At 35.4% G+C, this 26,345-nt stretch overlaps 1 protein-coding gene across 8 annotated transcripts in view; it reads left to right on the top strand.

The window, feature by feature from the left end:
* Nucleotides 1–397: 397 nt before the first annotated feature.
* The window catches only part of SYNCRIP (synaptotagmin binding cytoplasmic RNA interacting protein), a 38,529-nt gene continuing 12,581 nt past the window's right edge, over nucleotides 398–26,345 (top strand). For 5 of the 8 annotated variants that reach the window (XR_007953579.1, XM_051997353.1, XM_051997352.1 and 2 more), the window contains exons 1-9: nucleotides 2,851–3,010; nucleotides 3,618–3,736; nucleotides 3,883–3,990; nucleotides 6,493–6,606; nucleotides 6,697–6,873; nucleotides 15,243–15,378; nucleotides 16,209–16,414; nucleotides 19,840–19,989; nucleotides 20,339–20,460. Coding sequence is in view for 7 of the 8 variants with exons in the window: in XM_051997353.1 (XP_051853313.1) it covers nucleotides 2,863–3,010; nucleotides 3,618–3,736; nucleotides 3,883–3,990; nucleotides 6,493–6,606; nucleotides 6,697–6,873; nucleotides 15,243–15,378; nucleotides 16,209–16,414; nucleotides 19,840–19,989; nucleotides 20,339–20,460 (1,280 nt within the window). In the remaining variant the exon portion in view is untranslated. Of the gene's footprint in view, nucleotides 473–1,162; nucleotides 1,360–2,850; nucleotides 3,011–3,617; nucleotides 3,737–3,882; nucleotides 3,991–6,492; nucleotides 6,607–6,696; nucleotides 6,874–15,242; nucleotides 15,379–16,208; nucleotides 16,415–19,839; nucleotides 19,990–20,338; nucleotides 20,461–26,345 lie in introns of those variants that run through there. The other 3 variants (XM_051997356.1, XM_051997354.1, XM_051997355.1) reach the window with 3 other exon arrangements.

Raw genomic sequence — 26,345 nt, 5'->3', positions numbered from 1 at the left:
GAAGGGCGGCTGGGAGAGCAAGCGGGCGGGCTCGGGGACTGCTTGCTGGAGTCCGCATCAAGAATACGTTCCCAACCGGCACTGGGTATTCCAACCCCCGAAAACGACTGCAAGCCTCCTGTGCCGCTACCCCGGAGTCCGCGGGGTTGGGCGCACGTAGCACCCCGGGGCTTCTCTCGCCACTCGCAGAGTATGTACATGTGTTGGTGTGGGTCCCTATCGGCAGCTAGGAGCTTGGGACAACTGCACCCCAATTTGGGCTCCGGCAGTACCAGTCTCGCCGCGTGTCTCCTATTCTCGCCGCCTCCCTCGCTTGTCCCCTCCCCCCGCAGTCCCATTGTCTCCCTCGCCTCGCCCCGCCCCGGGGGACACGTGCGCCGGCAGCTTCCCGAGCGAGCCGAGGGAGAGCGAACGGGCGGCGGCGGCGGCGGCGGTGGCGGCGCTGGCGGTTGGGGCTCCGCGCTCACGGCCGGTGGGTGTTCTAGGGGAAGGACAGCGTTCCAGGGTGACCCCCGCCCTCTTCCTCCTCCCGCTGCTCCCAGTCTGCTGGGGGCGGGGGGGGAGGGGAAGCGTGGGTGAGAGACTAGTGGTGGTGGCATGTGTGTTGGAGTGGGGGTGGGGTAGGGAGATGTCTGTCTCCTGACAAAGGAGAACGAGTGGGACACGCCGACCCAGTCCGCCCCGCCTAGCCGTGAGGCTGGTGGGGGGAGGGAGTAGAGGAGGAGGAGACGGGAGGGGAAGGGGCGGGTCTCTCATTCACTGTCTGCCCCTTTCGTGGCCGCTCGAGCGGAAGGGCGGGGTCTTGAGCCCCGCCCATTGGGGGGGAGCAGAGGAAGGTGGCCGGGCGCGGGGCGGAGCTCACGGGCGCGCGACCCGGCGTAGTCGTCTCCGTCTCACGTCAGCGCGGGAGAGAGAAAGAGGGGCTGAAACCCTCCCGGGAAGAAAGGCCAGTGGGGGACGGGGAGGAAAGAAGGTGAAAGGGAGAGGTTGTTACGTGGAGTCTAGAGTTCGGGCCGTAATATTGACTGAGGAGGGTAAAGGAGAAGTCGAGTAGGAGAGAAAAAGATAGAGGAGGGTGCTAGGAGTGGTGGGGAGGGGGGGAGGAGGAAAGCAGGGGTTGTGTGTGAGAGGGGAAAGCGGACGCGCGAGGGAAGGGGGGGGGGTCACGCGGAGGCGCGCGCGCACCGGGAGCGCGCTCGGAGGCGAGTGGAACTGGATCGGGTTTGCTGCCAGCGGCGTGAGCTTCGGCCGCCATTTTACAACAGCTCCACTCGCGCCGGACATAGGGAGCAGCGAGCACGCGATTCCCGCAACCCGATCCCCTCGGACAGGATTTACCCGCGGCAGCCCAACGGGGAGGTAACAACCACGGGGCCCAGCCGGGTTGGGAGGGAAGGCATTGGGCTTCAAGGCGCGGCGACATTGTCGGGGGGAGGGGGGGAGGGAAAGGAAGGAGAGGGCGGCGCGGGGAGAGAGAAACCGGCTTTTCTGGAAAATGGATTCCAAGGGGGAGAGGAGCACGTTGGCTGCTGGTGCTGCCTGGGACTAGGCCTCGGCCCCTAGCGCCGCCTCCGCTTCTTTTCCTCGCCCATGTGCTACAGCCGCCTGGGCTTTGTCTGCAGCGCCGGAGGGAGGAGGCGCCTGCCTCGGTGCTAGCGAGTGCCCCGTGCCGACTGCGGGCAGCAGAGGTGCCCGAGTTTGTTGCTGTCGTGGCTAGTGCTGTGGGTCTGGTCCGCGCGGGGGGAGGGGGCACTAGGTCCCGGAGGCAGGCAGGCAGGCAGGCAGGCAGGCAGGCAGGCGCCAGGCTGTAGGCGGTGCGAGTTCGGAGAGTAGGTCTGCGGGGCAGCTGGGGGAGCAGGGCCGTCCGGGGAATTCCCTCATGCCGGCTCCCGCTCCGACGGCTATGCCCCTATACAAGAGGGGGTTGCCCCAGAGCTGCAGAGTCATTGCACCGGTCGAGGGGGTGGGGGAGTTGTTTAACGTGCTGTGGGTCACGTATTTGTGGGGCCGGAGTGTTTTGAGGTTGAGAACGGGACGAAGGATAGTGCCGCCGCCCCGGGGAGAGCCATGTGTCACGGCGGAGATGGTGGTGCTTGGTGGAGGGGGGAGGGGAAGGCGTGGGGAGCAGAGGGAGAGGCCATGGCCAGGAGTCATCTCCTGCCGCTTTGGGGGGTATGAGGGTGACTAGGTTGTTGATACTTAGGGGTCTATTTTCGTTGTGAAGGTGTTGTTGGAGTCTGGTGTGGCCTTTGCCACTGTGGCCTTGGAGCTCGGTGTGGAGACGTTGGAGGAAGTTGTAGGACATTTGAAGGCGCGGAGCACGTGTTTCTAATGGGCTCCTGGCGGCCGTGGTGGTAGAGCCTCTGCTCTGGGAGAGGAGCTGGGGGGATGGGGTGCGGGCCTGGAGAGTTGGGGGGGTAGTTATCTGAGTGCTTTGTTCTTTTTGCTTGTTATCGATTCAGAAGCAGCAGGCGGGAAAAAGTGTGCATTTTGGATCTTTACTCTAGAGGTAGAAAAAAATTTTTTTGGTTTCTTCCTTTTGCTACTTCTCAACGCACCTTTTGCTAAGTGACTGAGCAGCGGAGCTGCAGGTGGCATGCCTACCCATGTTTGTAAAATATTCCTTTCTGGTTATTGTGTTAGGTGAGTTCAGGGGTGGTGCTCCAGGTAAAACAGTGATTTTATTTTTCTGCCCTTTAACTCAAGTCAGTTGTCAGGCATTAGTGTCTTTCATGTTAGGTGCTGTCTGGCCATTGTAATAAGTGATAGAGGACAGTCTGGGACTCCAATATTGTCATCTATGTCCTTTTTGAAGAATGTAGGTTAATTTTGCCTATTGCATTTGAACAGATCTCTGGAAACATGGCTACTGAACATGTTAATGGGAATGGTACTGAAGAGCCCATGGATACTTCTTCTGCAGTTACCCATTCTGAGCATTTCCAGACATTGCTTGATGCTGGTTTACCACAGAAAGTTGCTGAAAAACTAGATGAAATTTACGTTGCAGGTAAGATACAACTTGCAAAATAATTATGAAATTTGTCTATTGGACTTATAGAATTAAACTAAAAGAGCAACTTTTTGTGGTTTCCAATTAGTATGGGGACTGCAGTTTTGATTTTGTGGTAATTTTTCTATTGAAATAGAAATTAGTCATGAGACTAAAATAATGGAGGGGAGGGGATAGAACAGGTAGGCAGGCTGGCTAGGGGGTCCAGTTGAGCATGTATGAAATTGCTGTTAGTAAAGGAAGCAAGTGATTGTTTGGTGTTTTCCACTAGGCTTCTTGTTAAGTAATTTTGAGTAGCTTTAGATTTGCTTAATGTATTTTTCTTTGGTGATGGTATTTGTTTTTCACATAGCAATTGGATTTGAGTTGAGTTTTCAATTGGAATATCTTGCATAGATTGATTTTTAGTTTTTATAAGGCAGGTTCAGTATTGTAGCAATATTGAGTGATCGAGACTAATCTTATCCATGAAGCTTGCTATTTTTATGAGACATTGTTATTGGAGAACATTTTTATTAAAATAATTGAAATTTCCCCTTAAAATACCTTGGGAAAAATAAGCATTATGAGGTAATTACTAATTAGTAAACATTTTCTTCCCTAGGTTTAGTTGCACACAGTGATCTAGATGAAAGAGCTATTGAAGCTTTAAAAGAATTTAATGAAGACGGTGCATTGGCAGTACTTCAACAGTTTAAAGACAGTGATCTCTCACATGTTCAGGTAATGTTCACCAATTTATACTACTGCTCATGAGTGCTTGATAAAACATATGTTCGAATTGTCTTGTAGAATTTTTATATTGAAACAAAGAGAAAGGTAACAGTTGCCATTAAACCTGACAGGAACATTTATTTATTTATTTATAGAACAAAAGTGCCTTTTTATGTGGAGTCATGAAGACATATAGGCAGAGAGAAAAACAGGGGACCAAAGTGGCCGATTCTAGCAAAGGACCAGATGAGGCAAAAATTAAGGTATATACTTTTAATTTTTTTTTTTTTCCTTGAAAACAAGACAGGCAAACTTAGTTTGGGAATTGTGAACTTTTTCTGCAAATGACTTATAAGTATGGTTTGAGAAAACTTTAACCTTTCTAGTTATGGAATGTTTAATCTGAATGGCAAGAGCAAATCTGTAAGAAACATTTATGAAATAAACCTTTTAAACTTTTTAATTCTTAGGTTGTAAAGCACCTATTTCTATTCAATCTTTTTTGTACTCTTAACTCCTATGAAAATGTGTAATTTACAATTAATTCTAGAGTACAATTAAGATTTATCCTTTTGTGTGTTTTTTTTTTTTTTTTAGTCCCAAATGAGGGGGAATGAGAGTGTAAGAAAGTGTATACCTGATATTTGGAAGTACAAATCCCTATTGCCCCCAGGTCCATCCACTTTATCTGTAGAGCAGTCCATTGTGTTGGGAGCCAAGAACAGGTTTAAAACCTGTTACATCACAGATTTAAGAATTAGTGATAGGAACTGGGAAATGGGAGGGAAAAAGGAATTGGGGCATGGAGGTAACAGGAGAAGTTATATTAGACTTGAGGAGAATGGATATAGGATAGTTGGGCATGGAGAGAAGTTGATAGATACCAAAGGAGATTTCTGAAATAAAGTCACATTATTAAAAGAATTTACCGAGTTTACACACACACACACATCTAGTAAAGCTATTTTCAGAAAAATCTAAATAGGCTTTTTCACATTGGTATATTTATAAATTCTTAAACCATTGAACTGGATATTTTAATGTAATTCAAATTATAAAAATCATTTTCTCTTTAAATTTTACAGAAAATTGTGATGTAATGTTCTAATCAATTGTTCAGAGCCAGATCAGGACAACTTTTTCTAGATTTCATGTCAAAATAAGAGTTTATAGCATTTTCTTGGGTGTATTGTTTTGACATAGGATGCATTGAGTTAGAACTCTTTCCCTTGTATCTTTTTTGAAAGCACTAATTATAATTTGATGCATAAAAGTTGATGTAACAAGTTTTAATATACTGATCAATATGTTTTTCCCAGTGGAAGGAAATTAAAAGTATCTTTGAATTTCTTTATTTCCGTGATATTCCTGAATTCATCAGATTCTGAGACCTTTTTTCAGTATTACGCATTCTAGGCAAGGCTGAACTTTGGATACAAGGAGGAACACATAAGACAATTTGGCTTTTTAAAAATGGATCTCAAAATTTTCATGTTACTTAGTTTTACTCAATTTATAATCTAGATAATTTAGAAATAACACCAAAACAACCCTTAGTATAAAGAGCAAAGCTAAAGATGTAATTTATAGATATAAATCTTTTGTTTTCTTGAATTATTAAAACATTGAAAAACGTAAATATGATCTAAGTATATTAGAATAAATGTAATATTTTTAAATAATTATGAATAAGATTAGTCAGTGTGTTTCTGTGTATTAAATTCCCCTAAAATCATTAGGTAGTATTATGAGCTTATTGTAAATTGAAGAAAAGGCATGAATTTTTCATGTTTGCCTGTTCCTGATTGTGTTGTTATATATAACATAAAAAAATAACATTTTTAGGAATGGAGAATTGACAAGTCTTATGCAAAATAGTTTACACTTATCATATAAGTAAAAACATTTCAAATATACTTTCCAGAATTTTAGACCAAGTGGATAAATGTTCTAGAAAATTGTTCTTAAAAAAAACACTCGGTAAATTTATAACTCCAACTTTTATATATTGCAGTGTACTTTATTGCTTTAAAACTTGGACCAATGATATATTTCTAAATTGTTTGAAAAGTATTGAGTCTTCATGAAAAGGGAACTGGCAGTATGGTAGGCTATAACCAGTAGTCCTAACAATTATTGTTTGGTACCACGAAGGTAAAGGGACTGAGAGGTAAATTAATCTATCCCTTGCTTCTAGGCACGATGAAACTGATCCTAAGCAACAGGTGGAAGCTAGTATATTTTTGGACTTAATTCTAGACAAAAAAAAAAAAACAAAAACAAAAACAAACCAAAACAGACTCAAAATCAAAGACCTCCAAGATTTCCTAACGTTTTCATTGTCTCTTTTCTAAGCATTTTGCTTGGTGTGCTAATTGAAGTAAATAAAATTAATAAGCAAAACCACCTGTTTTAATTTTAGTAGTTCCATATTTTTAGTGTAATGTACATAATTTGGTGTAGTGGAGAAATTGTTGCGTCTGATGTTAGGTTTGAATCCTGCTTGGACTACTTAATGTCTTCTGTTTCCTCATCTACAAAATGATGGGTTGGATGGACTAGATGATCTTGAAGATTTCTTCCAGCTTTAAATAATGTGACCTATGAAATAACTATCAGGTAATTAGAAAAAGGGTTATAGTATTGGGGATCTAATTAGGGCTAATGTTAGTATGAATAGAACTTTAAACAAATTTCAGAATTTAAAAAATATTAGGTATGATTTCTTTGGGCCAAAATATATTAATTCAATTGAAATTTTGAAGGCACTCTTGGAAAGGACAAGCTACACACTTGATGTGACCACCGGGCAGAGGAAATATGGGGGACCCCCTCCAGATTCAGTATATTCAGGACAACAGCCCTCTGTTGGCACAGAGGTAAAGAGAAACATTTTGTATTTCAAGAGCCATAGAACTGATATTCATGAAGTACATTTGTGAATCTTAACTGCATCTATATGTTTATAGATATTTGTGGGAAAGATTCCAAGAGATCTATTTGAAGATGAACTTGTTCCATTATTTGAAAAAGCTGGACCTATTTGGGATCTGCGCTTAATGATGGATCCCCTTACTGGTCTAAATAGAGGATATGCTTTTGTAACTTTCTGTACAAAAGAAGCAGCTCAGGAGGCTGTTAAACTGGTAAGTTTATTTCCTTTTAAGAAGATATACTTAACCTTCAAAGTTGATTAAAAAAATGTTTTTAGCAAGTTATGAGCTAAATCATACTTCATGAAGTTGTAGTCACTATCCTTTTGGTTTTTTCATTCATAGATGGTGTGGTATATGCTCAAGTAATGGCATTTGGAATCAAAAGGCTTGAATTCTAATTGTGATTCTATAACTTTCTTAAGACTCAGTTTGCTCATTTATAAGACAAGGGGTTTGTTTGATTAGGTGGTTTATTTCTAAGGTTTTTTAATGCTTTGCAGTAATGATTATTGAATTTCCTTTCTCTGGATGGGAGATAAATGATGAGACAAAATTCCTAAGAGACTGTTTGATAATGTTTTGTAATTTTAAAATTTAGAGCTATGTAAATGCTGAAAAATCAGTTAAGAAATAGCTTCATTAAATGTGGTTCTGCTAAGTTCTTTGTCATGGACCCTCATATGATCTGCCTCTGATCAAATGACTTTTGCCATTGATGTGATCTTGTTAAAAAAACAGTTAAGCTAATAATCAGTGGCAAATTGATAAAAACACTTGGTGGTGATATAGGCTAGGTAAGCATGTCTGAAAAGGGTATTATTTTTTCCATTAGGTAAGTTGATTATTTTCATCTCTGGTAACAATTTTGATGATTGTTATAAGAACTTAGTTATGGCCAATGACCAGTAAATTATTTTTTTATTTTAATTAATTGATTTAATTAAGTATTCTCTATTTGAAGTATACTTTTTAAAGCATATATTTTTCCCCTTGCCATCATACTTTTCCCTTATGGTTAGAAGTGTTGGTTAATATTAATATTTGCCCAAATAAAATGTAATACAAGAGATAAATTTGTCTTCCTTTCTTCACATTCAAAGACATATAAAGTAATTTTGGATTCTCTGCTGAACCACCGTATTCTTCTCTTCATGGGTGTTTTGAATATTTCAGAATTAAAACTCATAAAATTCAGATATTTGATGGACATCAGACCTTTAAGGAATATGTTTGTAGAAAGGATTTAATGCTTTAGTCTTTTCCTTTTCTAAAAGGAAGTATTTGGACATTTTCTGTTCTTTTGATGTCCCCTTTCTAAGTTGTCATACTGTTTCCAACTTCAGAACTATAAGGTATATAGCTCTCCAATGGTTCTTTCAGTGGCCCTCTTGATCTAATTTTTTTCCCCTATTTGGTAGTTCAAATAAAATCATAGAATTAAGAGATCATCTCACAGAATCACTCTTAATTAAAAGAGGAATTGATACTTTGTAGCACTAAAAGCTTAAGCTGTTAAAAAGTTGGGTAACCCATAAATTAGAGAAATAGTTACATAAAATTGGAAATCTATCTAGAAAGAGATCATTCTTAATCAGATTTTATTGAAGTTTTTATTTTGTAAAATCTGTAAAGTGTCTGATTACTTAGCTGTGACTTTGTACTAAAAGTTTTTGGAGGGATCAGATCAGTCATGCAAACTGGTATTTTGGCAGGGTGTTAATACATTTTGATACCAGAATATAGAGAAGATTTTCAGAAAGAGTAAAACTGGTATTATGGTTGCATGTTCTGATAGGTACCTTCTGAAATGGTCTTTCTGTTTTTTTAAAAAATTTAAGTCTTTCAGACATTAATTCATAGTATGTCAGTACACAAGTAGATAAGATTCTTTGTATGAACTCTTTCCATCTATGCAGACAGAAATTCATCTATAAGCTTAAAGAGTTGGCTTTAAATTCAAAGATTTGCCTATGATTCCACAGTTAGTAAGCCTCCACAATAGGATTTTGAACTCAGTTTTTCCTGATTATGAGTCCTGCACTATTTCCCATGCTTTGTTGCTCCTCTTGATGAAATTAATTTTGAATGTACCTATTGTAAGATCTTATTTATTTTATTGAAGTTATCTCTTTGGTTAATCTCTTAAAACCTAACCCAGAAAAAAAATCTTTTTTTCTTAATTTAAACCTTCTGTTTGCTTATTATATTTATGCTTTTGTCTGTAAGATTACTTCACGACCCTTAAAACCAGAAGCAGTAGTGGCAGTAGCATCTTGCCCTGAATTTGGTTAGCACTATAATATAAATATGCTATAATATAAATAGAAATAGCGCTATAATATAAATGATCATGGATGGCAATATATGTTTAGTAGGGATGAATCCAGAATCACTTATTTCTGCTATTTGCATTATAACCCTGAAGAGATGTTACAACTGTGGTCAGGACCATGGTGAAAGGAGGAATCAGTCCACTTTTCAGCATCACTCAAAGGAGGGGGCTAGCAAGATCAGTGGGGAAGGAAAAGTTTAATAATTGGAATATAATAGACAAATATTTTCAAAAAATTTAAAAATCAATTTTCTGTCACCGGACTTATACAGATCAACTTCTTGTTTTGTATGTAGTAATGTTCATTATTAAAGATGATTAAAAATGGAAGTATGGTATAGGCATATTGTCTCTTACATAACTTTTTTTGAGAACCAATTTTACCAAATTATTTTTTTTCTCCCTAGATTTAAGACCATATTATGTAGTTTTGGTATTAATACAGGTTGGAATTGAGGATTTGATTCTAGGTACTTTCAATCCTGCCTATTTCCTGGGAGACATGTCTACTTTGCTTTGTTATTTATGGAGTGTAGTTTTATCTTGTGATGGAAGAAAAAGGAAATAGCATATTTTATACATCCCTGAATTTTGTTTTCAAGTGTTTAGGAAAAATTCTCTTTGAGAAATTTAATAGTGATTTGCTTATTGATTGGTGTATGTAGTAATAAGCCCCCTCCCTTTTTTTCTTTTGTTAATATAAAGAATTGGAAGTGTTTATAGGGGATTTTTATTACTAGCAGATGTTTTGTTACGACCTGTAGAAAATGGAAGTATGATGATAAAGAAGGGTGACTCTTGAATACTCTTAAGATTTGGCCTTTTATTTCTTAATATTTTTTAGTAGTTGCACTTCAGTATACAAAGCGTTCTTATTATCAGGATCAAATCGGGCCTTGCCCACATGGAGATTACATTCCACTTGGAGAAAGTCATAAACATGAAAGGTTGATAAGTTTAATGCAACAGGGTAAGAGATATCAATAAATAAGATCATTTAATAGTGAAATGATAGACAAGTGCTGTAAGAGTTCAGAGGAGAGAAATTATTCTAGTAACCCTGGTTATAACTCTCCTGAGATTATTTTATTAACTAGGCATTGGAGAGAGGAAAGTATTACATAAACAAGTTGTGGCCCAAGAATGATATGGATTAAATCCTAGTTATCTCAACAAGGAGACCCTTTAGACTAAAAATACATTTTAAGCTGTATTTAGCACAAATTTTGTCACCTGTATATCGATATGATATGAGCTATAAAATAAAAAAAAAATAGCTTATACCATTCAATGAGTTATTATTTACTGAATGTTTTTATATACAAAAGCAAAGTCCAGAACATGAAGTAAAATTACTGACTTGATTACTCTTGCCCTCTGGAATTTTGTCATTGTAATCATAATTCATTAATACAGTTTGCTAATGTAAAAAAACAAAATAAAAAGCTCTTTTACAATATGTAAAATTGGTGGGATCTAGGAAGTTGTGACTTGACAGTGGTTATAAAGCCATTAAATGCAAGTGTTTGAAGTGAGATGGGAAAGTAGATCTTCTGATGACTCTTTCTTAATACATTTCTTCTCTAGTAATTATTTCATATGCTATGAGGCACTTGGAGGTAAGTGACTTACAAGAGTCACACAGCTGGTAAATTTTATGTGTCTGAGGTTGATTTGAACTCTGGTTCTCCTGATTCCAGGGCTAGTTCTCTATTCACTGTCCCATCTAGCTCCCTCCATCTTGGTAGTTATAAAGAAAAGATAGCTTCACAGAAGGAAAAAAAAGGAATCATTCGTACAAAAGATTATAATTAATGAATGACTATAGAATCATAAAATAACAATTAAAAGAGTATCGATATATTCACTGAGGGTCCAATGAGGTGTTTAACACTTAGTCACTATCAAAGATTAGACATATAATTTGAACCCAAGTCCTTTGATTTAAGAGCCCGTATTTTTTTCTGTGTGCCACCATATCAAGATCACCAATCTAGAGCTGGAGAAATAAGAGACCAACTAGTCAAACTCTCTTTTACAGTAATTAGTAGCACTAATCTCACTGTCATAATGGATTTAAAACTTCTTGTAAGGGGGCAGCTAGATGCCACAGTGGTTAGAGTGCTGGTCCTGAAATCAAATCCAGTCTCAGACATTTATATCCTAGCTGTTGTAACCCTGAGCAAGTCATTAATCCCAATTACCTCAGCCAAAAAAAAAAATTCATATAAACCATTTGGCATGTTTCTGATAAACCAGGATTCTCTTTTGATTGTACTCCTTCCATCAAGTGCTAATTCATCACAATTTTTTTTTTTGGCAACAGCTACAATATTTAGCATGAATTGTCTTAAGTAAATAGTGAAAGGAGCTAGAAGAAAGAAAAACCATGTTATGTTGGATGAATTTAAAGTGTGATTTTTAACATAGTGATTATTTTGGAGGACTTTGAATTTTAAACTGAACTTTGGGGAATAAGAGGTTGAGAAATAGTTTGTGAGGCAGGGATATCATGAAAACATGTAAATTTTTTTTTTTTTAATAACCTTTGATTGATAGAACCCATGCCAGGGTAATTTTTTTTTTTTTTTTAACAGCATTATCCCTTGCATTCACTTCTGTTCCGATTTTTTCCCCTCCCTCCTGCCACCCCCTCCCCTAGATAGCAAGCATGTTGAATAGGTTACAGTATATCCTAGATACAATATATGTGTGCAGAACTGAACAGTTTTCTTGTTGCATAGGGAGAATTGAATTCAGAAAGTAGAAATAACCTGGGAAGAAAAACAAAAATGCAAGCAGTTTATATTCATTTCCCAGTGTTCTTTCTTTGGGTGTAGCTGCTTCTGTCCATCTTTGATCTGAATTAGCTCTCTTTATCGAAGAAATCCTCAAACAGTATCGTTGTTGAGGTATATAATGATCTCCTGGTTCTGCTCATTTCACTTAGCATCAGTTCATGTAAGTCTCGCCAGTCCTCTCTGTATTCATCCTGCTGGTCATTCCTTACAGAAAAATAATATTCCATAACATTCATATACCACAATTTACTCAACCATTCTCCAATTGATGGGCATCCTTTCATTTTCCAGCTTCTAGCCACTACAAACAGGGCTGCCACAAACATTTTGGCACATACAGGTCCCTTTCCTTTCTTTAGTATCTCTTTGGGGTATAAGCCCAGTAGAAACACTGCTAGATCAAAGGGTATGCACAGTCTGATAACTTTTTGAGCATAGTTCCAAATTGCTCTCCAGAATGGCTGGATAAACATGGAATTTTTTAAAAAGAAGTATATTTAGCCTACTGTATTCAGGAAATAATTGAGTGGAAAGAGATTGTAGGCCAATAATTGCAATTAGGAGGGAGGCATTATAAGAGAAGAGGATCCAGGAAACGGTGGCAATGCCTCAAAAGGGACATTTTTGGAAGATAATACAGAGCAATGCATTAGAGTTGATAGATTGGATATTAAGAACGAGGAAGCAAAAAAGATGTTTTGAAGCTAAGTGACATTTGAACAAACAGCTATAATTAAGAGAGGTTAGTTGTAGTAGCTGCTGTGTCCGAAGTGGAATGTTCTCCATATTTATCTGACCTTCTTTATGTTGAGAGTGGGAGGAATGGAGAGGTACACGTTTAGGCCGTCTGTGCTTTGAGGGGCATTTTTTTACATATTTAGCTAATGATGCTCAAGCTGAAATTTTATTTTCTGGCTCTACAGCAGATTCTTAACTGTCAATTGTATCTGGCTCTACAGCAGATTTTTAACTGTCAATTTTACATAGCTAAGCATATAATACATTCTAAATCTGTGGTGCTTGTTGCTTTATGCCGTACTCAAGCTAATTCACTAACTTTTATGGCCTATCATACTTGGAAGTAGCTAGATCCTATTGATTATATTAATGATAAAGGATTGATAAAATGTTTTCTATAGTAGACAAGATAGTAAGGTTCAACAAATAAACTTTTTTTCCCATTGTGTATATTTTAAGTATTCTACCTAGAAACTTGTTTAAATTTGCTACTTATCTGTCTTGTCTACATTAGAGTATAAACTTTGCTATTTGTGGATTATCTGTAGTTTATGAATATTGATAGTCATTTTACCAGAATATTGAGAAAATAAATGGATGGTTAGCACTATATACATTGCTTGCAAATAGAAAAATTTTTGAGGTTTTTAAGTCTAAAACTTTAGATATGTCTTGATTATGATTTCATTGATATGAAGACCTCTTAAGTCCTGCATATTGCTCACCCTACAGAATTTTTATCACTGTGCCTTATTGATCTCACATGAGTTGATCATAATCCTTAGTAATTCTTACTTAGAGGCAGAAGGTTCCGATTTTTCTTAGCACAGAACTTTGTGCAAGTCTCTTGACTTGTTTTCTTTGTCCCTGGTGAAATAAGTTTTAAGTGGCTGTGATCTCTCAATTCCTTTCAGCTCTAGAATTTTAAGAATCTATAGCCTAAATTAAGATTTTACTACCTTTGCTTTATTTCCTATGAAATTATAGGATGAATTGTAACTTTGTCATGTCATTCCTTCAGCAATATGCAAGTCTGGTATATAAAGAAAACCCTAGAAAATTGTTGGTAACATAGTAGTTACTCAAAGATATCGTGAATACAAATCTTACATAAAAAAATTAGACTTGGGTGACAGTTGAAAGAAATAAGACTAAAGTCATAAATAATGGCTCAGATATGCCAAATTAGGGCAATTTTCTATTTTGAGCATTGCATAAGTCATGACTTTATGCTTAAAGATTAGAAATGGATATAAAATATGAGCAAAGGAAACTTATAAATGTAAAGTAGTATAGTTTTTATTAGCATCAGGAGTTTTTATTAGCATTACATCAATAAACTGCTTTAATGAGTTTGAAGCAAAGAAACACAGAAAGACATGTTGGTCCTTAAGTTTCATTAATCTTAGCTGAACACAAGTATTAGTATTTGAGGGGAAGAGTTTTCTATAATGAGGAACCAATATATTAAATGATGAGTAGCTCCTGAAACAAAGACGCTATTTTACCCTGTTTCTTTCATGTTTAGATATGTAATATACTTCCTTCTGTTCTATAATATCTTGTAGACTCTTAGTTTGTAGATGTCAATACTTCATTGGATATTGAAATTGCTTCTCTTAGTAACTCTTTAAAGAGGCAAGTAGGTAGTATTTACATTACATGAATTCATTATGGTAAGCAGTGCAGTTGTCTTGTAAAATTAGATTAGAGAACTGAGTCTGGAGTCAAGAAAACTCATTTTTTTCTAAATTGAAATTTGGTCTGATGTTTACCTGTGGGACGTTGGACAGGTCACTTAACCATGTTCATCTCAGTTTACTCATCTATAAAATGACCCTGAGAAAGAAATGGCAAACCACTTCAATAACTTAGCAGAAGAAAACCCCAAAATAGCATTATAAGAGTCAGAAATGATTAAAACAGCTGGATGACAACAAACTGACCTTTAGTCTATCCTATCTACATCTCTAGACAGTGGATCTTGAATCGTATATATCTTGGATTGCTTTGTACAGATTGAGTATCTTTTTAAAAATTTTTTTGGTCACTCTTATTACCATTGCCTTTGTAAATTTGAGGAAAGTATGAAATCCTAGTAGAGAGTGGATAATATATTAGATCTACATAGGACATGATATTGTGAGGTAGAAGGAGAAAGATAGGGTTACAATTAATAATTTGCATCTTTCCTTCGTCTTATTCTTCTTATCCTTCTACTTGGCCCTATACCTCTCTCCCACTCCCCTCCATTGGTGTTTTATTGAGCAAGGAAAAAACCTTGCTGAATAATAGAAACTAGTACATGCATGATAGTAAGATATAGTGTAGTGGCAGGTATTGGGGAAGAGTAAAGAGATAGTGGTTGCCAAAACCACTTATACATTGAAAGGCTGTTAAATAGATAAATTTTGTTGCTAATATAGTAATTTTACAAGACAACTACACTGCTTACCATAATGAATTCATGTAAGTTGTGAATTGCTTTGTGTATGTTCCATAGGTAATATAAAAATTTCATATATGTAACTTTACATGGTTCCATATTCATAAGGTATTTAATGCTTGGTTTGCATATTTTAATTGATGAGACTTACATAGATAGGAAATGTAGTAAATTTTACAGAATTTGTGATAAAGATTCAATTTTAGATAAATTGTCTAAAGATGAGTAATTAAGTTAATGAAAAATTTTATTTTGTTTCCAGTATAATAATCATGAAATTCGCTCTGGAAAACACATTGGTGTTTGCATCTCAGTTGCAAATAATAGACTTTTTGTTGGGTCTATTCCCAAAAGTAAAACAAAGGAGCAGATTCTTGAAGAATTTAGCAAAGTAACAGGTAAGCGAAACATGGCGTAAGCCTGTTGTGTTTACTGGAAGTTGTTTATTTTTCAAGTGGGGATAAATTTTATGTTTAAGTGATTTTTTAAAAAAATTCATTCTATTTCCTATTATCAGTATTATTTAAAATTAGAGAATACATTTGTAAAAAAAATTCTATTAGAATTGTGAAGACCTTTAGCAGCTACATGGTGCCAAGCTCAGGGATTGTGAGAGTCATTAAAAACTAATTTCTTTGAATCAATTACTAGATGGCAGTCTTTCAAATTAAGACTATAGTAACAACTTCATTATTATATTATGCTTTATTTTTGGAAAAGCACAGTTTCAAAGAAATAGTTGTCAAGTTTGTCAAATTCAAATAACTTGTTAATAAGCTGAAATACACAACAAGTTTTATTACCCCAAACTCCCAATTAAATTTATTTGAAATAAGTCTACTCTTTGACTTGGAATAAAGAAAATACTTTGTTTTGTCTGCTTTTAACATTTTAATTATATTTCCATTTGGATTTATTTTCTATCTTAAAGTTGTGAAAATAAACAGTAATTCTAGTTGAATATAACAACTTGCCTAATAAAAACACTTGCATTTTTAAATTTTTCTTTATCTTTGGGGGAGAATTCTTAATTGGATTAAAGGAAATTCACTAGAAATGTGCTCTAGAATTCCTCTTCAATTTAGAAAAATCATAATGTAAGATTGGTCTAAATAAATGAAGGAGCCAAGATTTTTTTGTTTTGATGCTAATTACATCCTAGGTTTAAAAATTTTTTTTAGTGTTTTCATTTTGTTTAATTTGTTAAAGAGGGTTGTTTTAATTTCAGAGGGCCTTACAGATGTCATTTTGTACCACCAACCGGATGATAAGAAAAAGAACAGAGGTTTTTGTTTCCTTGAATATGAAGATCACAAAACTGCTGCTCAGGCCAGGCGTAGGTTAATGAGTGGCAAAGTGAAAGTCTGGGGAAATGTGGGCACGGTTGAATGGGCTGATCCTATAGAAGATCCAGATCCTGAAGTCATGGCAAAGGTAACGATTGAGAAGATGTTCAACAATGTTTTAGTCTCACTTTTTGAAAATTTTATTATATTAATATTCTCTCCCCTCCCTATGTTAGCAAGCAATCTGATGATAAAGGCTATATGTGTACATTTCATTTTTAACATTTCCATAAATCATTTAGGTTTTTAAAAAAATCAGAACAAAAGGAAAAAGTCATGAGAAAGAAAAATCAAAATGGAAATTAAATTGAAAATAGTGTGCTTTGAGATCCACATTAAGTTTCCATAGTTCTCCATCCACATTTTCCATCCAAAATTTATTGGAATTACCTTGGATCTCTAAATTTCTGAGAGGAGCTAAGTCTGTAGTAGATCATCAAGCAATTTTGCTATTGCTATGTACAATATTTTCCTGGTTCTGCTCACTTCATTCAGCATTAGTTCTTGTAAGTCTTTCCAGGCTTTTCTGAAATCAGCGTGTTGATTATTTCTTACACAACACAGTAGTATTTCATTTAGCCATTCCCTAATTCCCTACTCTTTGCCACCACACACACACACACACACACACACACACAAAAAGCTGCTATATTTTTGTACATGTCAGTTCTTTTCCCTCATTTGCGATCTCTTTGGGATACAGACACAGTTATGGCATTGCTGGATCCAAAGGATGTACAATTTTATAGCCCTTTGAGGATAGTTTCAAATTGTTTTCCAGGATGGCTTGATTAGTTATAATTCCATCAATGATATGTGTCTCATCCTCTCCGGGCTTTTATCATTATCTTTTCCCATCATTTTAGCCAATCTGATAAGAGTGGTGCTTCAGGAGTTTTAATTTGCTATTCTCTAATCAATAATGATTAAATCTCATTTTAAAGGAAATATTCAAATAGGAAACTTATCTTCCAAGTAGTAAAGATTTGAACAATTCTGTTAGAATTGTGAAGACTTTTCGCATCTACGTGGTGCAATAGCTAGAACACTGGACCTGGGCTAAGGAAGCCCTGAGTATTCCACCTTAGACATTTAATTTTCTCACCATCGTCAAGTCATTTAATCCTCTATCTTAGTTTCCTCATATATAAAAAGGGGCAAATATTAACATACAATCTTTCAGTATAATGGTGAGCATAATTATGTAAACCTTTCTGCAAACCTTGACTACTAGGCTAGTTCTTATTTTACTCATTAACATTTGTCAAAGGATAAAAAAAAAAGAAAAGTGAAATCTTGATAAAATTGTTAATGTAAAAAATCATATTTTGGGAGGATGTGTAGGATAGAGCTGGCTTCTGAGAACCAGGGAAGATTTTTTTTTTTAACTAAATATTACTGTACTGAAAGTTTTTTGAGAAGGCAAAGTATAAAGTACTTTATACAAGTATAAAAAGACATAAAAAGTATTACAAAATTAATTGTAGGACTCAAATTTTTTTGCAAAAAATTTGTTCCTTTACAGGGAAACTGAGGATTTTTTTTTATTATTATTAAAAAATCATTTTCCTAAAGCTGGACTTTTTATTACAGCATGTATGTGTGGTGACTATACTTTAACAGTTTATCAAGTGATTACTAAGAGAAAATTAATAGAATGAGCATATTTTTGCTATACATTTAAGCCATGTGGTACAGGATCTTGCAGTATGAAATTGTGCTAGGAGCAGCTAAAACTTGGCATATATGTGATGATGGCACCAAACTCAATTGTTTGTTAGACTAAAGTCCCATGCCTAAAAATAGTGAGTGCTTGTTCTGGCCCCAGCTGAGCTGTGGCAGTTGAACAAGTTTTGGCTATTATTAGTTATACTGCTTCAGAAATCAGGAGAGACTTTCTATAAGAGCAAACACCTCTGAAGTCAACATTAATGTGAGGAGTACAATTTTCACTGTGGTCACCTGAGAAATTTCCTTTACTAATAGTGTTGTGAACTTAAGGATAGTCCACTCTTGACCTCAATTCTGATGAATTGAGCATATTGCTGGAAATGTGATAGCACTGTTTTGGATGGGATAATGAATCTTCAGCAGATTTTCCATGATATAATAAAACTGTTGCATCTCAGAACTAGATTTAATGGAGAATTTAGTGATTATCTAGTTCAAGCCCTGCAATGAGCACATAAGAAAAAACCGGAAAAGTTGGCTTTTGCCCAAATTAATACCCATAGTAAGTTTCAGACCAGATATGTACTTAGATTCTCTGAATTGAGCTAGTGCTTTTTTCATTATCTCCTTGCTGCTTCTTGGTTTGAGCTTTGTGTTAATAGTTAAAGAAAGTTTTAAGTTAGGAGATAATTTTAGTTGTTTCAATACTAAGTGGTATGTTCAACTAAGAATTTTTTTATGGAAAACTTGTCATGTATTCTGCATGGTTTCCATTAATCAGTTTTGAAGTTGGATACCCAGTGACCTGCAATGTAGATAAAAAGTGTTAATGATATATCTCTCATAGCAATATCATTTTCCAATGATACTGGAAAATATTCTAAAAGTATGGTTAAGACAATTGCACGTCGGCCAAATTTGGGATATTTTCACTGGTGTTTCCTTTTAAATTATGTTTAAATTGTTCTAATTTTCTTTCCTCCACAACTGCTTCTACCAACCACTCCTAAGTTGTTTTGTATGTGAAAGGACTATTAAGTAAAATTACCCTAGCAATCACTAACAGTTAAATTATCAAAGCTACATGATCTATAAGTGTTACAATTCAGTAACATTCTGTTGAATTAACATAAAATTACTCAGCTCTTTGATGGTTGCTCATCTTTTCTACCACAAAAATGGTTCTAGTATTTTTGTAGTTAATTCTTTTACCATTTGAGAATATCTGCCCATTGAAAGGGACCTGTATGTGCAAAAATGTTTGTGGAATAAGAAATGACCAACAGGATGATTTCAGAAAGGCCTAGAGAGACTTACATGAACCGATGCTGAGCGATGTGAGCAGAACCAGGGGAACATTATATACTTCAACAACAATACTATATGATGATCAATTCTGATGGATTTGGCTCTCTTCAACAATGAGATGAACCAAATCAGTTCCATTTGTTTAATAATGAAGAGAACCAGCTAGAACTCTGGGAAATGAGTGTGAATCATAACATAGCATTTCCAATCCCTCAAAATAAATAAATAAATATATGCCCATTATCACTAGAACAACAAAAGGATTTGTAATTTGGTGACTTATATTGTAATACTATAGCAAAAGATCCTATTAGCATTTCTGAGATCAGAAGGAAAGATGCCATGCTTTTCAGTAAGTTTTTATGTTAATCCATACCACTCCCCTGTTTTACTGGATAGCAGAGTTGGGTGTTATTTAGTTATTCAGAATATACCTTCATTTTCATAGGGAATGTGAAATAGTTTATACTTAAAATTTAGAAAATATAGCACTTTGAAAATCTTTATTTTTTTGGTTATTTTTTCTCATTTCAGGTGAAAGTGCTATTTGTACGTAACCTTGCCAATACCGTAACAGAGGAAATTTTAGAAAAAGCATTTAGTCAGTTTGGGAAACTGGAACGAGTGAAGAAACTAAAGGATTATGCATTCATTCATTTTGATGAGAGAGATGGTGCTGTAAAGGTAAACAAGTGGGAAGTATGATAGAGGGTGTCTTGAATAATTAAATAAGGTCATTTAAAATTATCTAACCAGATTTTAGGAGTTGCAAGTGACCTTCCACAGGTCAAGTGACCTGACCACAAATTGTGATAAAGCTAAAAAATAAAGAAATGAAGTTATGTAGCTAAATTCAATCCAATAAAATTAATTTTTAAAATTTCTTTTGTGACTTTATTAAAAACTAGCTTTCCTGACCCCAAGTTAAGATTTCTTGTTTTAGACCGTCTCTAACGCGACCACTACCTGTAAAGTTCTGTATCACCTTGAGTTGAAAATTATTTAGCACTGATTCAACATCTGATATTTGTAGGCAATGGAAGAAATGAATGGCAAAGACTTAGAAGGAGAAAATATTGAAATTGTTTTTGCTAAGCCACCAGATCAAAAAAGGAAAGAACGCAAAGCTCAGAGGCAAGCAGCTAAAAATCAAATGTAAGTATATATGTATATATATAAATTTTGTTGGGTATGATTGAAAAATTTTAGTAAAAATTTGTCTTAATAAATTTGCCTTTTTTAATTATATGGTGTAGTTTTCTTGCTGATGACACAATTATCTGAATATAATTGCAAGCCCAGTAAACTAGTGGGAGTTACTTATATTTCTTTCAAATGAAAATAAACTGTTGTAATTGTAATCACTTTGCAACTTGAATTTATCTAGAATACAAGATTCAATTTCCAGATACTTGTCTCATGAGTTCCTCACCACTAGCCATATTTTAAGAATTCGGTATCATTTTAACAAAATTATAGAGGGCAAAAGGCTTTGAGTGTTATGGAGATCAAGGGCCACCAGAAATCTTTACTGAAAAATTGTTTGCTGCTAGACCACAGTTGTAAAAAAGTATGTCAGTCTAAGGATTCTTTTTTTTCCAAATGATAATTAATTAGCTATTAAATCTCTGTGTGCCAGGTACTGTGCTAAGTGCTAGAGATAAATAGGCAAAAGATAGTCCCTTCCCTTGATCAGCTAACATACAATCTTTAGTAAAAGAGAATGTTTTTTCCTTGAGAATAGCGATTATTTCATTCTTTGTATTTATATTCTTATTGATTAGCATGTTGTGGTTTATTATTAAAGTGAAAATTTTTATAAATGAATAACTGATAGTGCTTTAATATTTCTAAAGCACTTTATTTTCTCATTTGATCTCAGAAAAGCTTTGATACAGGGAAAGAGCTTTTAATAGATGAGTAAACTGAAGTTTGAAGAGGTTAAGTGACTTGCTAATATTTGATGAAACCAACTGTCAAGAGACAGGATTTGAATCCATTTCCCTCTAATTTCAATTTAGCACATTTTATACAACAGCTTATACATTTTATGAAATTAGGCATAACTATTTGTTTCATCAATTGTTATGCAAATCTTCGGTAAGCATGATCCTTTTATCTAGTTGTGCTTCTGTAGTTCTACATATATTTAGTATTTGTTGTAATTTATTTAAATTTTAAGACTGTTTTGTGTATCATTTAGAAATGTTTGAAATGGGAAGTAACAATTGCATTAAGAAGAGGAAGTAATACATATCCTGTTTTATTTTGTACTGCATATCATATTAGTATTATTTGTGTTAGATCATAAACTTAAGAAGTTGTCCAATATAACATGTAATGTCTGACAGGACAAGAACTTGGTGGTGAGGCTTTTTGTATCTTTACTTTTTTCTCAAAGCTCTGGAATAGTTAATTTGATAGTCATACATACATACATACATACATACATACATACATACATACATAAAAATAGTCATACAATTTAGGAATTAAGACCTAGAAATTTTGAACCTGCTTTTTAAAAATAAATCAATTTGAGTAAGATTGTTCATTTAAAAAGTCATTATTATTGGAACCAGACTTGTACATTACTTTTGCTAAAGAAATCTTAGGGGAAATAGTTTTATAAAAAATGGGTAATTTGCCTCTTAATTTCACTTATTTGATTTGTTTTGAGGTGAAATACATCTGTTTTCACTTTGTTCAGCACAAATCTGGTAAGAAGTTGGGCCATGACTAGAAATTAAATATAACTTAGAATGTTCACCCCCAACATAACTTCATCTTTTATTCCTTCCATGGGAATGACTCCAGGAACTTGAATATGTCACATTTCTTCTAATTTCTTTTTTTGTTTGTTTTTAATCAGGTTTTTAGCAAGAATTATTTAGGATTTTATAGTCAATTTATCATAATAAGGTATAGGCTTGGTTGGCCAACTTTGGCCAGTGTTATTAACAATGTTAATAAATTTTGAATCTTCTATCAGATTAATGGATGGGACATTCATTTTCTATCCCAGAATTCCTTTAAAATTTCTGCTAATGAACACTGAAAAGTCTTATCACTTGACAAATAACAAAAACCCAAATATTTGGTAGCTGTGGAAGGTTGGGTAAAGAGGTGTGGGGAAATACAGGGTATAGTTTATAATTTAAATCACTCAGCTGAAAGGTGGTAATTTATATCATTCTCATTTAAAGTGTTCAAGTTGAAGAAGCACTTAGAGAAATATACATTAATGTAAGTTGTGTTAAAAATGTAGGTTAACTCATTGTATTATCCTGAGCATTGGTAGTTATGATTCTGTATTCTTCTTGAAAATGGCTGTAATAGTTTTATATCCCAAATAAGTTAGAAAGCTAAATAGTGAAAAACAAAAATGTGATATTGTGTTCTTTTTATGTTGTTAACTTTGAGGGGTAACTGATGTCTTATATTGTAGCAATGGGCTTTACAAACAGGAGAACTAGGTTCTAACCTGGCTCTTGTATTTATTGGTGGTATGACCGTGAGCAAGTCAACCTCTGAATCTTAGTTTTCTCATCTGTGAAGTTAGGATAATACAAGTATTTTGTAGATCTCTGAAGTGCTGATGTGTTAGATGTATTATATGTAGTAATCATTTTGATGTAAGTATTTTTGCTTGTAATGTATTAAAATGTAGACCTGCTTAAGACAATGCTTTATTTATTTTTTATTGCCTCCTTGTTCTTTGGCTTAACAAGATCTGAACTGCTTTCTCTGGTAGAGAAATAACAGTGCCTTGGCTGATATTTCTGGTGGTGCTTGCCCTCCTTTCACTCTACATAATTTCTGGACATGGGTCCATAATAAATTTACAAGGGATCCTAATTTATTAATGGTGGCTGGTGAGAAAAGGTGTAAAGAATGGCGACTATGTAATGATAGCTATGAAATGTTGAATTAAAAGTTGTATCAAAATGAAGAAACTTCTTTGCTGTCAAGTCTTTTCTGTCCTTTAGAGTCTGCCAGCTCAGTTTTCCTGAAACATCACTTTCATGTCACTCCTTTCTTAAAATTTGTAAAGGATCAAGTTCATTCTCTTAGCCTGGTATTCACGACCCTCCACAATCAGATCACCACTTAAATTTCTTGTTTCCTACAACTTAGCTGCTTTTCCAGCCAAATAGATACTCTCACGTTCCTTTAACACTCTTTTCCAATCTTTGCTTGAGACATATTATTCCTGCTGCTTATAATATCCTTCTCTCCACCTATTTAAAAATAATCCACTGGCACTTTCTCTGACACCTTCTAGGGACACTCTTTAGCCCAGCAAGAACTTAACTATCATCCAGACTCAAATTACTTAATATTCCACACACTCATTTTTTTGTTGAACTTTTCATATCAGAATCTACTCTACTAGAAATCCAAAACTCGGTTCTAGGTCATGATGAGTGAAGGAACTTCTATGGAAAAGGAATTCGGTGGGGGCTGAATGAAATAATAACCATCAGATGAACATGTGGGGGGAGAGAAATGATAGCTATCAGTATGTAAAGGACTATGAAAATGGAATTAAACTTGTTTTCTTAGAGCTCAGAAGCAGAAGCTGATAATAGTTTAAGTTCCCTATAAGAAAAACTTCACAAGTAATCAGATATATTCTAGAAGGAATTTTTATTGAAGTATGGATTGCGACAGGTGGGCTCCAGATTCTGAGATTTTATGAATCTGTCCAGAAGTGGAATTGCTATCTTGATGAAGAATTTCATATTATTGGAGGTCTTGAAGAATAGCAAAATATTCCTCCCTTTTATATATTCTTAATTGGGGAATGCAAATGAGGAAGATAGGAAAATTAATTTTTAAAAGGCTTTTTTAGTATTTAAGATCTATTTAGAATTTAAGATTAGTATGTAAGATATTTCCACAAGTAGGCAAAATTACTTTTTTGTAAAATTTTATTAGTAGTAAAATTATTTTAGTAGATAAAAGATTTTCCTAAGGGGAAATTAAAGGCCTGAAGGTAATGAATTAGCCACTTTTGGGAGAGAAATAATACATTTAAATTCTACAGGAGAAAATGAAAGTCAAATAACTATACAATCCCTCTCCTATCCTTTGCGGGGCAGAAAGAAAACAAGCATCTCTTCCTCTTCCCCTTCCCCCCAAGTTCCAACCATCCCAAACCAAATGAAAAATCTATTATTTCCCTACTCTAGGCTTCTGGGATTTTTTTGTTCTCCTGGGTGATTTAAGAACTTACCTGAGTTGGGAAGGAGAAATAAATGTGATTGCTGATTGACTACTACAGAATTCAGAGCTGTGAGGATAAATTATTGCACAGTTCACTTTTGCATTCTTTTTTTTTTGTAGTTCAAGCAGCATACTGTGTATTAACTGTAGCACAGTTAACAGATTATTGAAGCCTGATGGAACACTTTATGCTTAAGACATAAAACCATTATTCAGTGGTTTTTGCTGTATTGGGATAATGCTTTTCTTTCTTTTTTTAAAAATCTTTATTCCTAAACTATGGTCATAAGATGCAAGAGATTGTGGTTCTTTTGTTAGTAGTAAGTTTTTAAAAGGCATCAATAATATATTATTAGATAGAATGGTCTAGTAGCATTCAGTAATCCTTATAGTTCTCCATATTTAGCCCTAAAAACAGTTGATATAAGGGTGTTTATAAATTTGATTGTTAAATAATTGGGAAGAATATTTCTAGTAGTATTAGAAATTTCTGTGTATTTTTATTTGCCAAAGAGGAATCAGGAAGGAGTGAACTTTTGCATATGATGATGATTGTATTTACAAACTCCCTAAAAGTCAGGGAGTAACTGACTAAAAGTCAGTTACAGATCTCCAGTGATCTATAGAACTTTTAAAAGTTGGGAGAAGACAGATATTTAGTCCAGTCACCTTTTACATTGGGGAAACAGGCATACTGTTAGACAAAGCCAAAGTAATGGATGTTTTTCTTTACTTTTTCTTTCAGGGAATTCTTTAAGGCTTAATGCTGCCTTTAAGAAGCACGAAAATTTCTAGATGTTTAGGTTAGGAAGCTTGTAGGGAAAATTCACACCAAAGCAGTATTTATCATAGTATAATTGATATTTATTAAGTATTATTGAATTCAAAGCCAGTTTGTTGGGATCTTGAAGGAATGAGTAGGAAACCTTGTGATTTAACTGATTTTTTTTTTTTTTGGTGGTCCTGGGCTAGTCTCATTGCCCCCTACAAATTGCTAAGGCTTAAGAACTATTGCTAAAGTCTGTATTAGGTGAGAGTTTTCCTTTTTTGGAAGTAAGTCAAGGCCAAAAAATAAAAAAGATTAAAAAACTGAGAGATTTTAACTGACATGCTCATGGTCACACAGATGCTAGAATTGTCCAAACACAGAGTCTCTGCTTTTTCTACTCTATCAGAAAATCTTTAAAATTTTTGGGTTCTCTTTAAAGTGAGGCAGAAATGTATTTGGATTTTTCTCTCATTTCCTTACTTACTTATCACTAAATTAGAAGGATTTTGCTAAATCAATCATATAGCACAATCTTGTAGTTTTAGGTAAGAGGTGGCATAACTACCTCTGGGTAGTTATGACTTGGGTTTAATAAATGCCACCAAGAACTGCATAACTTTAGGAAAGTCATTTAAATGTGAATATAATTTTCTCATTTGCAAAATAGGAAAACTATCTACAATAATTTATTTCACTGGGTTGGTAAGAGAATCAGATTAAATGACTGATACATTTACATTTCACTTATTTCCGGAAAACAAAGAAAGAAGCTTCAATGACTCTGTACATTTAATTTTAAGAGTTTGGTGGGGCCAGCTAGGTGACACAGTGAACATCTGCTCTGAATTCAGGAGGACCTGATTTCAAATTTGGCCTTAGACACTTAACACTGCCTAACTGTGCGACCCTGGGCAAGTCACAAGTACAACTGCTTCAGTCCTCCCCCCGGGCCAAAAAAAAAAAAAAATTGTAGTGATGCCATATTCTCCTAATTCTTGATACATATGTACTTGTATGTATTGCTAATTGCACATTACTTCAT

The sequence above is a fragment of the Antechinus flavipes genome, chromosome 4 (assembly GCF_016432865.1).
Source record: "Antechinus flavipes isolate AdamAnt ecotype Samford, QLD, Australia chromosome 4, AdamAnt_v2, whole genome shotgun sequence".
In the NCBI taxonomy this organism is placed as follows: Eukaryota; Metazoa; Chordata; class Mammalia; order Dasyuromorphia; family Dasyuridae; genus Antechinus; species Antechinus flavipes.
This window is presented reverse-complemented; position numbering and strand designations above follow the sequence as displayed.